Here is an 11,996-nt window from a genome sequence, read left to right as displayed (position 1 = left end):
GACGACAGAGGTGCAAACAATAGCTCAGAACAGTTCCTACTACGGGGGGGCTTTAATTGTCCCAGCGTGTTTTACTCCTTTTTCGAGGTCCGTTACCGATCAATGCGGCAGGTGAATGTGGTGTTGGTTTGAATTGGAGGCTTATAGCGGTAAGCAGCATGTAGGAGGTTGGTGTGTTTTCTCCTACTAACGGCCATCTTCCTGTCGATCGTGCTCATTATACACAAAAGTGCATCTAAAGTAATTGCTGCCAAAAGCATAATCCTAAGCCTGTGATGGATCGATTAATACCATGGTGAAGAGCTATCGATTGCAACTATCTCACTGATTGCCGCCGCTGCGACTGTGCTCATTGTACAACGGTTTTTAATCGATCTATCGATCTTCGATAAGTGATGTACTACGCACAATCGTACAACAACAAGCACACCCACCCTATTCCCTAATCTGCCAGTTTATCTTTATAGTACCCAGCACGAGCTGCCACACAAAGGAGTAAATGGTAACAGAAAAGCAAAACCGTAGAAAAAAAAAACAATATCTTCGTAACGTACGCGAAGTAAAAATCTGAATTCGTTCCGATAAAGGCAAGGTCTGGGCCGCGTAATCTAGCTCGAGCTCTTCTTGCTGCCAGCGGTTCCATCTTGGAATTGGCAGTGTCAAAAGGTTAGTGGTAGAACAGTCGTTCGAAGCACAGTGCCACGTACGGCTGGCCAACAAGGGAGTGCTGCTAACAGGGCTCTTTCTTTCTGTCGAACTTGTCGAAAATTCTCTGCGTGAGGTCAGGCCGCAACCATGTGCTGCTGTTCGAAGCGATACTCCAACACCGCCAAAAAGCTGTGGGCGTTTGGCGGTGTCGTGGCCATCTTTGTGGCGGCCGCCTTTTTCGGGTTCGGTCTGCCGGCCATCATCGATGCGGTGGCACTGACCGAGTTCCGCATCAAGGAGGGTGCCCGTGTGTACGAGAACTTCTTCGACGGTGAGGTGCCGATCTACTTCGACATCTACCTGTTCAACTGGACCAATCCGGAACAGCTCCGGGACCCGAACGTGCGGCCAAACTTTGTGCAGATGGGCCCGTACGTGTTCTCCGAGCGGCACGAGCGTGGTATGGTGTCGTTCAACGCGAACGATACGATCACCTTCAACCAGAAACGCATCTGGCACTACATTCCCGAACAGTCGAACGGTGATTACTTCAACGATCGGGTCACCACGCTCAATCCAGTGCTGGCGGTAAGAAGAAGGGGGGCGGGCGGGCGGGTGATGGATAGGAAATGCCGTCTCTGATACCATTATCCTTTTCCTTAGACCGTCGGTAAAACGCTCGAAGGGGATCCTTTGCTGCCCCTGCTCGACGGTATCATCATGGCCAACAACCTGGCCGATTTTCTGTACGAAGATGTGCCAGTACATGAAATGCTGTTCGATGGACATCCCGACCTGCTACTGACTACGTTGCGCGATTTGCTTGCCATATTACCGCCCGGCTCCGCGCCAGACATCAGCCTGCCACCGTGGGAAGGGTTCGGATGGTTTGTGGAGCGCAACGAGAGTCTCACCTACGACGGCACGTTCCAGATGGGCACGGGCACCGACCATCACATCAACACGGGCGTCATGCGCCAGTGGAACAATGCTCCCCAGGTGCCCAACTACCGTGGCGTTTGCGGACAGGTGCGTGGATCGGCGGGTGAAGTGTGGCCCCCGATGGGACGCAGTTTGGACAGCTTTCCCCCGCTCAACCTCTTCCTGCCGGATCTGTGCAGTGCGATCACGCTGCGGCACGAGCGTGAGTTCACGGTGCACGGACTGGACGGGGAGCTGTGGGTGGGCGATGCGCGAAACTTTGACAACGGGAACACGATTCCCGAAACGGAATGCCAGTGTACGTCGCCGGTCGAACAGTGTCCGCTCTATCTGCCCGGTGTGCTCGACGTGTCCGAGTGCAAGTTCGGTGCACCGCTCGTCGTGAGCTATCCGCATTTCTATCTCGCACATCCCAGCTACCGTACTGCGATCACCGGCATGAACCCGGACCGTGCCAAGCACGAGTTCCGCTTTGCGCTGCATCCCTTCTCGGGAATTCCCATGACCGCCAATGGTCGCATTCAGTACAACATGCATCTCAGAGACAATGGAATGGCGTAAGTATAGTGCCCTTTCGCTGTGAAAATATCAAAAATCTTCAGCACGTCTGATAGATAACGCTTCCATTGCAGTTTGTTCCAAGGCGTACCGGACATTATTATACCCGCGTTCTGGATCGAGCAGCGCATGGTGCTGACGGAAAATATTGCTGACGATCTTAAGGTAAGCTAGCACGAACCCGATCTTCGTCGAGAGCAAACCGAACTCACTCAAACTGTATCATTCCAGCTTATCGAAGACCTTCGATGGGGCTTTATCTACACGGCATTCGCCCTGTGTGGTGTCGGTGCATTACTTCTCGGACTGACGCTTTACGCAGCTTTCTTTGTGTGGAAGGACTAACGTTAAACACTTACCTACCTGTCGATACGACAGAAACCTGATTCAGTGATTCACTAATTAATTGTTTAAACATTATTGTAAGGATTTTTCAGTAATAAAAAGCGGAGCGTTGCTCAGATTGGGATAACTACGCTGGACCCTTTTGCTAGCATGGACGTTGACCTCGAGTCAGTTGGTGCAAACTGATTACGGCATAAAATCCACCACTTCAAGTGTTGCACCATGCCACTACATTCCTTTGGATTGGCTTTATCGATAGCAAAGGATTATTTCTTTCGCAGTTCCAAACGTACCTGAGTAGTTTTATAGTGGTTGTCTGTTTTATGAAATTGTGCTCTGTACCTCCATCGTTTTGGGGCTCTTTGTTGGTTCAGCCAGCCAACAGGATCGCACTTACAAACAACATCGCGTTCTTCGGAAGAGCCGATCCATATCGTTCTTCCTCCACTATCTTAACACGATCAGGCTAATGTCTCATTTTGATAAAGCGCACAAATATGCGTCTATTTTAAACTAGCCGATAAAGCGCTGTTGTTTTTTATTCTTCTGTGTTTTGTGAACCGATAAATCCGCCATATCGCCGTCACCCTGTATCTTATCTCTATCGGCAAATCGTAACATCATGCTTTTCCGATTTTTTTCTGAACCTATCTTTATCAATCAGTGGTCACATCAAATTACATCGACACAAGGCAGCGTCCTGTGAGCAGAGTACAGGCTCACAACGAGCTTGAAATGACGGTCCTTGTGGCGCATAAACGAATAGTGGACTGACTTTTTTGTGAGGTTTAAGGATGCTTGGAACGGCGCAGTAGTGGAGGCGATAACGGTGCCGGTCTTCGCACGATGGGACATGGCCAGAATCCCATCCAGAACCATTGCTAAGCCATTGCTGACCTAGCAGGTCGTTAGGCCAAGAAGAAGGAGGAGAGGTTTGCGGCAGATCAAAGGTCACAAACTGACCATCGTTCTTTTTGGTCCTTGGTCGGGGAGGACTTATCTTAGGGGAGTGGGTCCTTTAAGCGAGACCCCTCACCTTCGACCATCATACTCGAGGTGCCTTATCCGAGGCCATTATACCCACCACGGGTGGAAAGTAGCCGTTGTTGCAGCCTGATTAGAACGTAGCCTAACCGTGCGCTCTATGCCGTCTGGGAACTGACAGCATCCGATGTGTAGCGGATATGGCTGTCTCGCTCTAGCGACGATCGGGGATGCACTTTAAGAGCGTGGAAGTTTCGCGAGTAAGGATCAGGCGGATCCTTACTCACACTCTCTGCTCATCACGGTTCCGGGATAGACGTGGCTCGCGCGCGGCCTCGTATTTTACATTTGTTTTTAATGTTCGTTTTATTGTGTTTTATGTGAAATAAAAATAAGTACAAATGCACAAACACAAAAGCCGTGTATCGGCGAGTATTTTTAAAAATTGAACTCGGGGGCCTCTGTACCGACTAAATTGCTTGACAGTTGAGGCCGCTTTTTTAAAGATGTTTAAATAAGAAAAGATTTAAATAATCGGATCAGCTTCATACATTATAACAAAAATAAGAAATACGCTAGATGTTCTGCCTGCCGGGACTTGATATTCCCTGAAATAATCATGTTTGTGCGTCAGACAAGAGTCAGGATGGTTAAAAATAAAAAGAATTTAAATTAAAGCACAAACCATGTGGCGCCAGTAATTTGTCGTCTTCTATTAAAAGCATGATCGATTCAGCATATTCAGCAAAATCTTGACAAAAATTCAAATTTGCATCTTTGTTTACGAGTTTGACACCTCTGGATTTGACAGCAGCAGCCGGTTTGACAGGCAACAACTTTCAACATATCATTGCACGGCTCGCTTTGTTTTCGTTCGTACGGCGCAAGTGATCGAAGTGGAATTCGTTCGCGGCGGGTGAGAAGTAAAAGGTAATGTTGTGTACGTAAAACGGTGCTTTCGGTGGAGTTTGTGGGCATTTTCGTGAAATCGAGACTTTCCACACGCTTAGAGGGAAAGCTGCATCCAGCTGTGCATTGCCCGTAATGGATCTATTTGCAACGTAAAGTTAAGAATGACTAAGTGCGTTCTGGTGGTATGAATCACTCTCATTCTTCACTGTAAATCCAGGCGTTTTAGCGTCTCTCACATCGTTAAATACAGTGCATTTTTAGTACGTCGATCGAAGTGAGGTAGCCACAAATGACCATCGAGATCGAGGTGGTGTGGTGGCGCCAGGAACATAAACAGTGAGAGCAATCGCCTTAGGTCAAGGAATAAAATTGACGCGCAAAAACAAACAATGATTATCAGCAGTATTCAGTCCTGCGCTTGGCGCTGTTTATCAGTAGTCAGCCAGTAAACATTATCCCACACGATGCCTCAGATCGAAGCATACGAACGACGTAACGATTGTCTACAGCAGGAGTCATTGGTGCGAGGCGATCTCGAAATTGCATCACGTTGGTTGGCCCGCACGTAATGGCAAGCCCAGCTCAATTTCTCTCCCCACAGCGAGCCAGCGCTGCACACGATCCGGGCAAGGTCGTCCGTAATGATATAACGGCCTCTCACCTGTGGTTTGCTGCAAACACCGCGTAGCTCACCCCTCATGCGACTGTGGCCGATGGTAGAATTGATTGTGATGAGTCACTAAGCTGTTGCTTTTGTTTTGTCGTGAAACGCGTAACAGTCAACACAAGGCTGTAAAGGAATTTGAAATACTAATTCAATTATCAGCTGCACACCATGCAACAAACTGCACCGGAAAGATGTGCCGAACATAAATCCATTTTGCGAAGTATACTGCACACACTCGGGCGATTATGCATTGGACCCGGATGGCCATCGGGTGGGTTTGTGTGATGATGAATGAATAATATTTTATCATGTGCAGAGGACAGAGCACGCACATGTGGTAGCGTGTGGGTGGGCTTGACACACTATGCGATAAATATGTGGGCTAACGATAAGCGTAAAGTCGACGAACTGGTCAGAAGGGAGGAGTCTTGCTTCTCTCTTCATTACAACATAAGTTGAGTGCATTTTCTGCAGAATCAGTCAATAATATGCTTACCATCCCTTCTCTCCCCATCAGCGCGTTCCCGATGAGCAGCCGAATGAGTTGATAATATAGTGCAAAGAGCCTATAGACTGCCGTACCCGGAGCGACCACAACTCCACCAAAGGCAATAGCGAACCGTTTCGTTTCCTAGCATAATCCTCTACCAAAAATCCAAACCAATCCAAACCCCATCTTGCTACACACAATGTGTTCACCATGTACAGACTTCCAGAAAAAGTTTATATCGCTCGGCTGCTCGGCATTCCTCATACTACTGGCCATTGCGCTAGGCGTCCTGTGGCCGTCGATGTCGGAGCAGGTGCTTCACAATGTGAGTTACCACCCCACGTGAGCTTTAGCTACGATCGCCTTGACCCCCCCATTCCCGTCTGCTCCACAGAAACTTGTAATCAAGAATGGATCGTCCAATTATGACAACTGGATCAGAACACCGATTCCCATGTACCTGGAGGTGTATTTCTTCAACTGGACCAATCCCGACGAGCTCAAGACGAATCCAAGCGCAAAGCCGCACTTTGTGGAAATGGGACCGTACACCTTCTCCGAGGTCCACGAACGGGTCAATCTAGTGTGGAACGCGAACAACACGGTAACGTACGAGCAGCGCCGTACGTGGCACTTTGTACCGGAGCTATCCAAAGGCACGCTGGACGACGAGGTTACAAACTTGAACGTTATCACGCTGGTAAGCAAGTGCACCACGCTGTCTTAGCCGTCCCCGGAGCTCCATTCGCTTACGCTGTACATTATTTCTTTTCACTCCAGAATGCTGCCCACTTCCTGCGCAATACAAACTCGCTGCTGAAACCAGCCATTGATCTCTTACTCAAAACGGACGGCTCCTTGCTGTGGAAAAACAAACCAGTGCGGGAGCTGATGTTTGAGGGTGTCAAAGATCCACTGCTGGATCTGCTGAAGGCACTCCACACTCCGGAGCTGAACATACCGTTCGACAAGTTTGGTTGGTTTGTGGGGCGCAATCTAAGTGACACGTTCGATGGTACGTTCACGATGAACACGGGTGCCGATGGGTTGGAGCGGATGGGCTTTCTAACGCAGTGGAACGGTGCCCCCCGGACCGGCATGTATCGGGGCAAGTGTGGCGAAGTGTACGGTACCTCCGGCGAACTGTGGCCCGCCACTAGCCAAACTCCCCCGAACATCACACTCTTCCCGTCGGACATTTGCCGTTCGATAACGCTGCAGGCGGACGAGCAAGTCGCGCTGTACAACATCCAGGGCACGAAGTATGTCGGTGACGACCGGGTGTTCGATAATGGGGTGAAGTATCCCGAGGCTAGCTGCTGGTGCAATGCCGATCCGGCCCACTGTCCCGACCTGAAGCCGGGCGTGTTCAATGCGTCTGCCTGCAAGTACGGCTCGCCCACGTTCGTTTCGTTCCCACACTTTTATCTGGCAGATGAAAGCTACCAAACAGCCGTCACCGGACTGCGGCCGAACCGTACGGAGCACGAGTTTTATATGGCGATCGAGCCGAACACGGGCATACCGCTGGATGTGCGTGCCCAGCTGCAGATCAACGAACACCTGCAGCCGATAAGTGGGTTCAGGTAAGCGCAGCCGGGCTCTGGTCGATGTCGGATGTATCGGCCATGTCCATCAAATCTGATTTCTGCCGTTTTTTTTCCGCCCATACCAGTTTCTACAAGCATGTACCGGATGTGATGATACCGATGTTATGGTTCCGGCAGCGTGCCACCCTCACCCAAGAGCTGGCCGAACAGGCAAAGGTACCTGGTTCGATGGTACAGCGAGTCAATGTGCTTCACCTAATCCGTATCCGCTCTATTATGTTTCAGTTGGCGCTCGCTTTACCATCGCTTGGGATCTACGTGGCTGTATTCTTTGGTTCCATCGGCACCATCATGACAGCGGTGTTTCTCTTCTGTAGCATTAAAAAATGGTCACAAAACACGGAGCAGTCGGTACCGTACGAAGAGCTGCAAAGCTAGAGAGAGGCTTTCCGTTTTGCTGGACCACCACCAATACACCAATGTCGTTAATAGTGTAATCATCGATGAAGCTAATATCCTGCAAAGTGCCTTACAGTAAGCAGATGGACGGAACGGGCATTCCCAAAGAACGAGCAGTACGCAAAGATAGTTACGTACGTACGTATTATACGTATTATCACCTTTCCCTCCCCCTAGCTCGTGCGGTCTAACAATCGTTTACGCTTAGGATGACTCTTTTCCTATTGGTTTTCTTGCCTTCCCCTTGTGTATTCAGTGCTTAAGATATTCAAGTGCCAAATGAACGGTCGACCACGGCACAAGCGTCGGACGTTTCAGGTGTTAGATAGAGATTATTTGGTTCGCATTCCGTCTGATTTTTCGTTTCGCACCCTAATATTAGGTTAAATTCTACCCATACCACTAGTGACTTTGAAAACATACCAAAATTGCTCAATTACCATTACACCATAGAGCAGCACTTTTTGTTAACGTTATAAATTTTTTGCTAAGTAAAATCGACTGACAACAACAACAAAATAAACAAAGAGAGAATTCAGAACGAATTTCTCCAGCAAGGGACGAAGTGACGAGTTGAAAATAGCTAGCAAACGTGCTAATGGTAGGAGAAATTGTATTTTACAGCAATATTCTTAAGAGGTATTCGTTTTACTTGGTGAATGTATCTTACTGTTCCTGTAAAGTGGGAGTGAATAAAAATGGAAACATGTTTATTAACTGAGGCTATTTATGTGCAGTTGGACGAGTGGCATACTGTGTGTCATTCACCCATTGGATTGGACTGTGCTATCTTCCGAACCATCACAGTGCTGAACGCTGCGAACAAGATCCTGTCCCGCACACTCTTCTGCAGACTTACGCCCCATCCTACAGATTTCGTCAAGCACAGAGGGCAGCACGTGAGTAGCGCTAGCACGAGTAACACTCCAAAAAATATGCAAAATTTAGGAACAAAACTCTCTTCATTCTTCAAGTCTTGGCTAACGACACATTTAGGTAACTATTTTCAAAAGCTGATGGCCGATTTAAATTCACTGTAAGTATGCAAAAGTTATCTTTTAGCTTAAACTATTTCCAACACTGAAATCGAACTAAACTACTCTGAAATGAATTACAAATTCCGAATCTATCATTTCCCTCCACAGACCTTACAACACAAGCCAATTGAAAACCCTGATTGTTGATGTCGCGAATCTTAGTAGTCACTGAGCGTATCGTAGTACCCACTGATAAATGCACATTTCTGGGATATTGGTTCGAGTAGTCATTGATGTTAATGCATGCGATGGTTACGAGTTTAATAATTTTTCAATCGTGATCCAGTTCAGACGTTTTACGGCACGATGGCGATAAAAGCTCTTTTGTGCTTGCTAGGAAGACAATCGAAAAGGGTAAACATCCCTTAACCGATTCACCATTGTTGTGAGCCGTTGTCGTTCGTTCAACATATCGGATTAATTCTATTTTTGTGATAGTCTTTCTCTTTGAAAGCGTACAAAGCGGACGATGATGGGTGTTGTGTGAGCTATTCACCCATCACGGATGAAAGCCTCACATATTTGCGAAAGATGCTTAAGGTTACCTTGTTGACAAGACCTCCGATGAAGTTTTCTGTATCTCTTACTCGATTTCTGTATCGTTCCCTTTCCATACGACAGGCTCGCGAGCAGTCAGCGACAAACCTAGCTCCGCGACAGGCCAGAAAACGATCACGAATACAGCGCGTGGCGCTCTACTGCACGCGCAACCGACCGACAAACAAACGGGATGTACGGGACGTATTTGGAGTCAGGTTCGACAGCACGACCGATGAGACGGTTTTGACGGCAGTAGACCATCCCGCGAAACCCGTAGAAACGGCTCGCGAACCTTGCCAAATCGACATTGACCAGTTATCGGAGGATGAATGGAAGCGGCTGCAACCGCTTCTGTGGCTCGAGCTGGAATCCCTCTTCGACAAGCATCGCGTATCCCCGGTCAGACAGAAACCGTTTAAGCCAACGCGCAAGGAGAAAGGCAACGGTGTCTTTGGTGTGTCGCTGAATACACTTATTCACCGCGACCAGCAGGTATTCACCGGAAAGGATACGACCGTGACCTTGGTACCGCTAGTGCTGCAGGTCATACTGTCCGAGCTGGCAGTGCGCGGTGCTAGGGAGGAAGGCATTTTGCGAGTATCGGGAAACAAACAGAGGGTAGGTTTGGTCGTGATGGTGTGATGGTGGCGCTACAGAGATCAGTCTCATTCCATTGTTCGACTCCCTTTTCCATCCAGATCGACGCCCTGTACAATGAGATCGAGCACAATTTCTACCGCAAACCGGAAAAGATCGATCCGCTGATCAAGGAAGCGGGTGTGCATGATCTCAGCTCGCTATTGAAGCGTTGGCTAAGGGACTTGTCGCAGCCACTCTTGACCAACGATTTGGTGCACCTTTTCTTTCAAGCGAACGGTAAGTTGCGGGCGGATTTTAGTAGTAGGGAAAGCTTAACGAGTGAGCTGACTGACGAGTTTTCTATTACTTTCCCTTTAGTTTTACCTCCACACGATCAGTGTAAAGCGCTGACGGTGCTTTGCCAACTACTGCCGCACGAAAATCGCAACACACTGCGCGCGCTGTTGCATTTCTTCCGTCGAGTAGTGGAGCAGCAACACCTGAACCGAATGTCCCAACAGAACGTGGCAACGATCATTGCGCCCTCGTTCTTTCCACCAACGTAAGCGCCGATAGTCTGTCATCTTCATCCTTCACGGATTCAAATTACAACTCCCATGCTTTGATTTGCAGATTTGTGCATCCACCAGACCACAAGGACGATATGGGAGCGCAAACACAGATGGCTGAAAAGTGTTGTCAGCTCACCAACGTGCTCCTAGGCATGGCCGACAGCTTATGGGTCGTACCACAGCGTCTAATCGAGCAGGGCAAGATTGTCATTGCCATGTGAACGGGCCGTTTGAAGTAACTGTGTGCTACCATTTTGACTGACCATGTTGATGGAGACTGTGTTCCAAATTTGCTATTTGCTGCTGATGATTGTCGCTCAACAAAAATGACCAAATATTAATAAATTATAATAAAACTTAATGCAATGCGTGTAGCGTGTTTATGCTTGCTTCAGCCTGGCCATTTACATCTAAACGTAGAACTAGGATTAGTAAAACATAGGAAAAAATAGGATTGTAAATAATTGTGGGTTTCTGGAGGCCGTGAGCAAGATATATAGCTCGAATTTCTGGTGTTTTTCGCGAGTTTGATCGACCCATCGTTCACCGTTTTCTGTGTCGTACCACATTAGGTTTGGATTTTCGTGCACCGTACAGCTGTTTTTGCCGCATCACGCATTACACTGCAGGTCACCCACTCACACACACACACGATTGCACAATGCCCGTACCGCCCGTTGTTTTGGCGTCCCGTCGGACAATTTTGTTGGCGTCCCTTACGCGGTACGTGAAATTTTTGGATGTTTTCGTTCACGCACGGGATCAAGTAGAGGTGGAGGTTCGTTTAAGGAAATTCGAAACATTATGCAAGGACCTAGAGAGTGTTGGACAAGGGTTGGAGGATTCCGTTTCCACGCTGCAAGAAACAACGCAGAATGCTTCATTACGAGAGAATTTCGAGGACAGATTGATTCATGTCCAATCTCAACTGCAGGCAAAGCTAGCTCCTACCGCGCACCCGAGCACTGGATCGAACCCACTTAACGGCATCTAGCTGCCCACCATCGTGCTGCCCGAATTCACAGACGACTATATGCAATGGTTGACGTTCCGCGACACATTTGAGTGCTTGATTCATAACAACGGCGATCTACCAGCGATACAATAGTTCCATTTTTTGCGCGTCGCAGTGAAAGAAGAAGCGGCTCAGGTGATAGAATCAATCACCATAAGCGCAGCTAATTATGCGTTAGCCTGGAACACTTTGGCGGAGCGATACTCTAATGAGTATTTGCTGAAAAAACGCCATTTGCAGGCAATGTTTGCCATTCCGGCTGCTCAAAAGGAGAGCGTTACAACACTGCACCATCTTGTGGATGAATTTGAGAGGCACAAAAAGATATTGCAACACTTAGGAGAAGAAACGGACTCTTGGGGCAGTATACTTGAGCACCTACTATGCACTAAATTGCCAATTACAACATTACGCGATTGGGAAGAGCACGCATCTCACAACACAGATCCTAGTTACGACAGTTTGATTACATTCCTGCACCGTCGTATGCGTGTATTGGAGACGTTGTTAGTAAACAACCATCATACGTCACAGGGTCACGAACTGAGTCACTCACGGCGAATAACCTTTCCGCGTCAAGCTAGTTTTGGTACTTGCAAGCTAGGTTTGGCCAAATTGCATTTTATGCAATTCCTCGCATTCATTGCTAAAATGCCCACGATTTGAAGGAATGGAGCCTAAGGATCGCTATCGTTTCG

General features: G+C 48.2%; 2 protein-coding genes across 2 annotated transcripts; both read left to right on the top strand.

Annotated features, from left to right (window-relative positions):
* Positions 1–460: 460 nt before the first annotated feature.
* On the top strand, positions 461–8,264 carry LOC118509976. The gene is made up of 10 exons (XM_036051356.1): positions 461–666; positions 787–1,236; positions 1,312–2,147; positions 2,223–2,313; positions 2,380–2,490; positions 5,692–5,871; positions 5,941–6,246; positions 6,327–7,132; positions 7,222–7,312; positions 7,382–8,264. Exons 2-10 carry the CDS (start codon positions 796–798, stop codon positions 7,532–7,534), a joined length of 3,015 nt encoding a protein of 1,004 aa, XP_035907249.1. The 5' UTR covers positions 461–666; positions 787–795; the 3' UTR covers positions 7,535–8,264.
* Positions 8,265–9,322: 1,058 nt separating this feature from the next.
* LOC118509975 (rho GTPase-activating protein conundrum-like) lies at positions 9,323–10,644 on the top strand. The gene is made up of 5 exons (XM_036051355.1): positions 9,323–9,347; positions 9,410–9,750; positions 9,831–10,008; positions 10,090–10,273; positions 10,345–10,644. Exons 1-5 carry the CDS (start codon positions 9,323–9,325, stop codon positions 10,502–10,504), a joined length of 888 nt encoding a protein of 295 aa, XP_035907248.1. The 3' UTR covers positions 10,505–10,644.
* The last annotated feature ends 1,352 nt before the right edge of the window (positions 10,645–11,996 follow it).

The sequence above is a fragment of the Anopheles stephensi genome, chromosome 3 (assembly GCF_013141755.1).
Source record: "Anopheles stephensi strain Indian chromosome 3, UCI_ANSTEP_V1.0, whole genome shotgun sequence".
Taxonomy (NCBI): Eukaryota; Metazoa; Arthropoda; class Insecta; order Diptera; family Culicidae; genus Anopheles; species Anopheles stephensi.
This window is presented reverse-complemented; position numbering and strand designations above follow the sequence as displayed.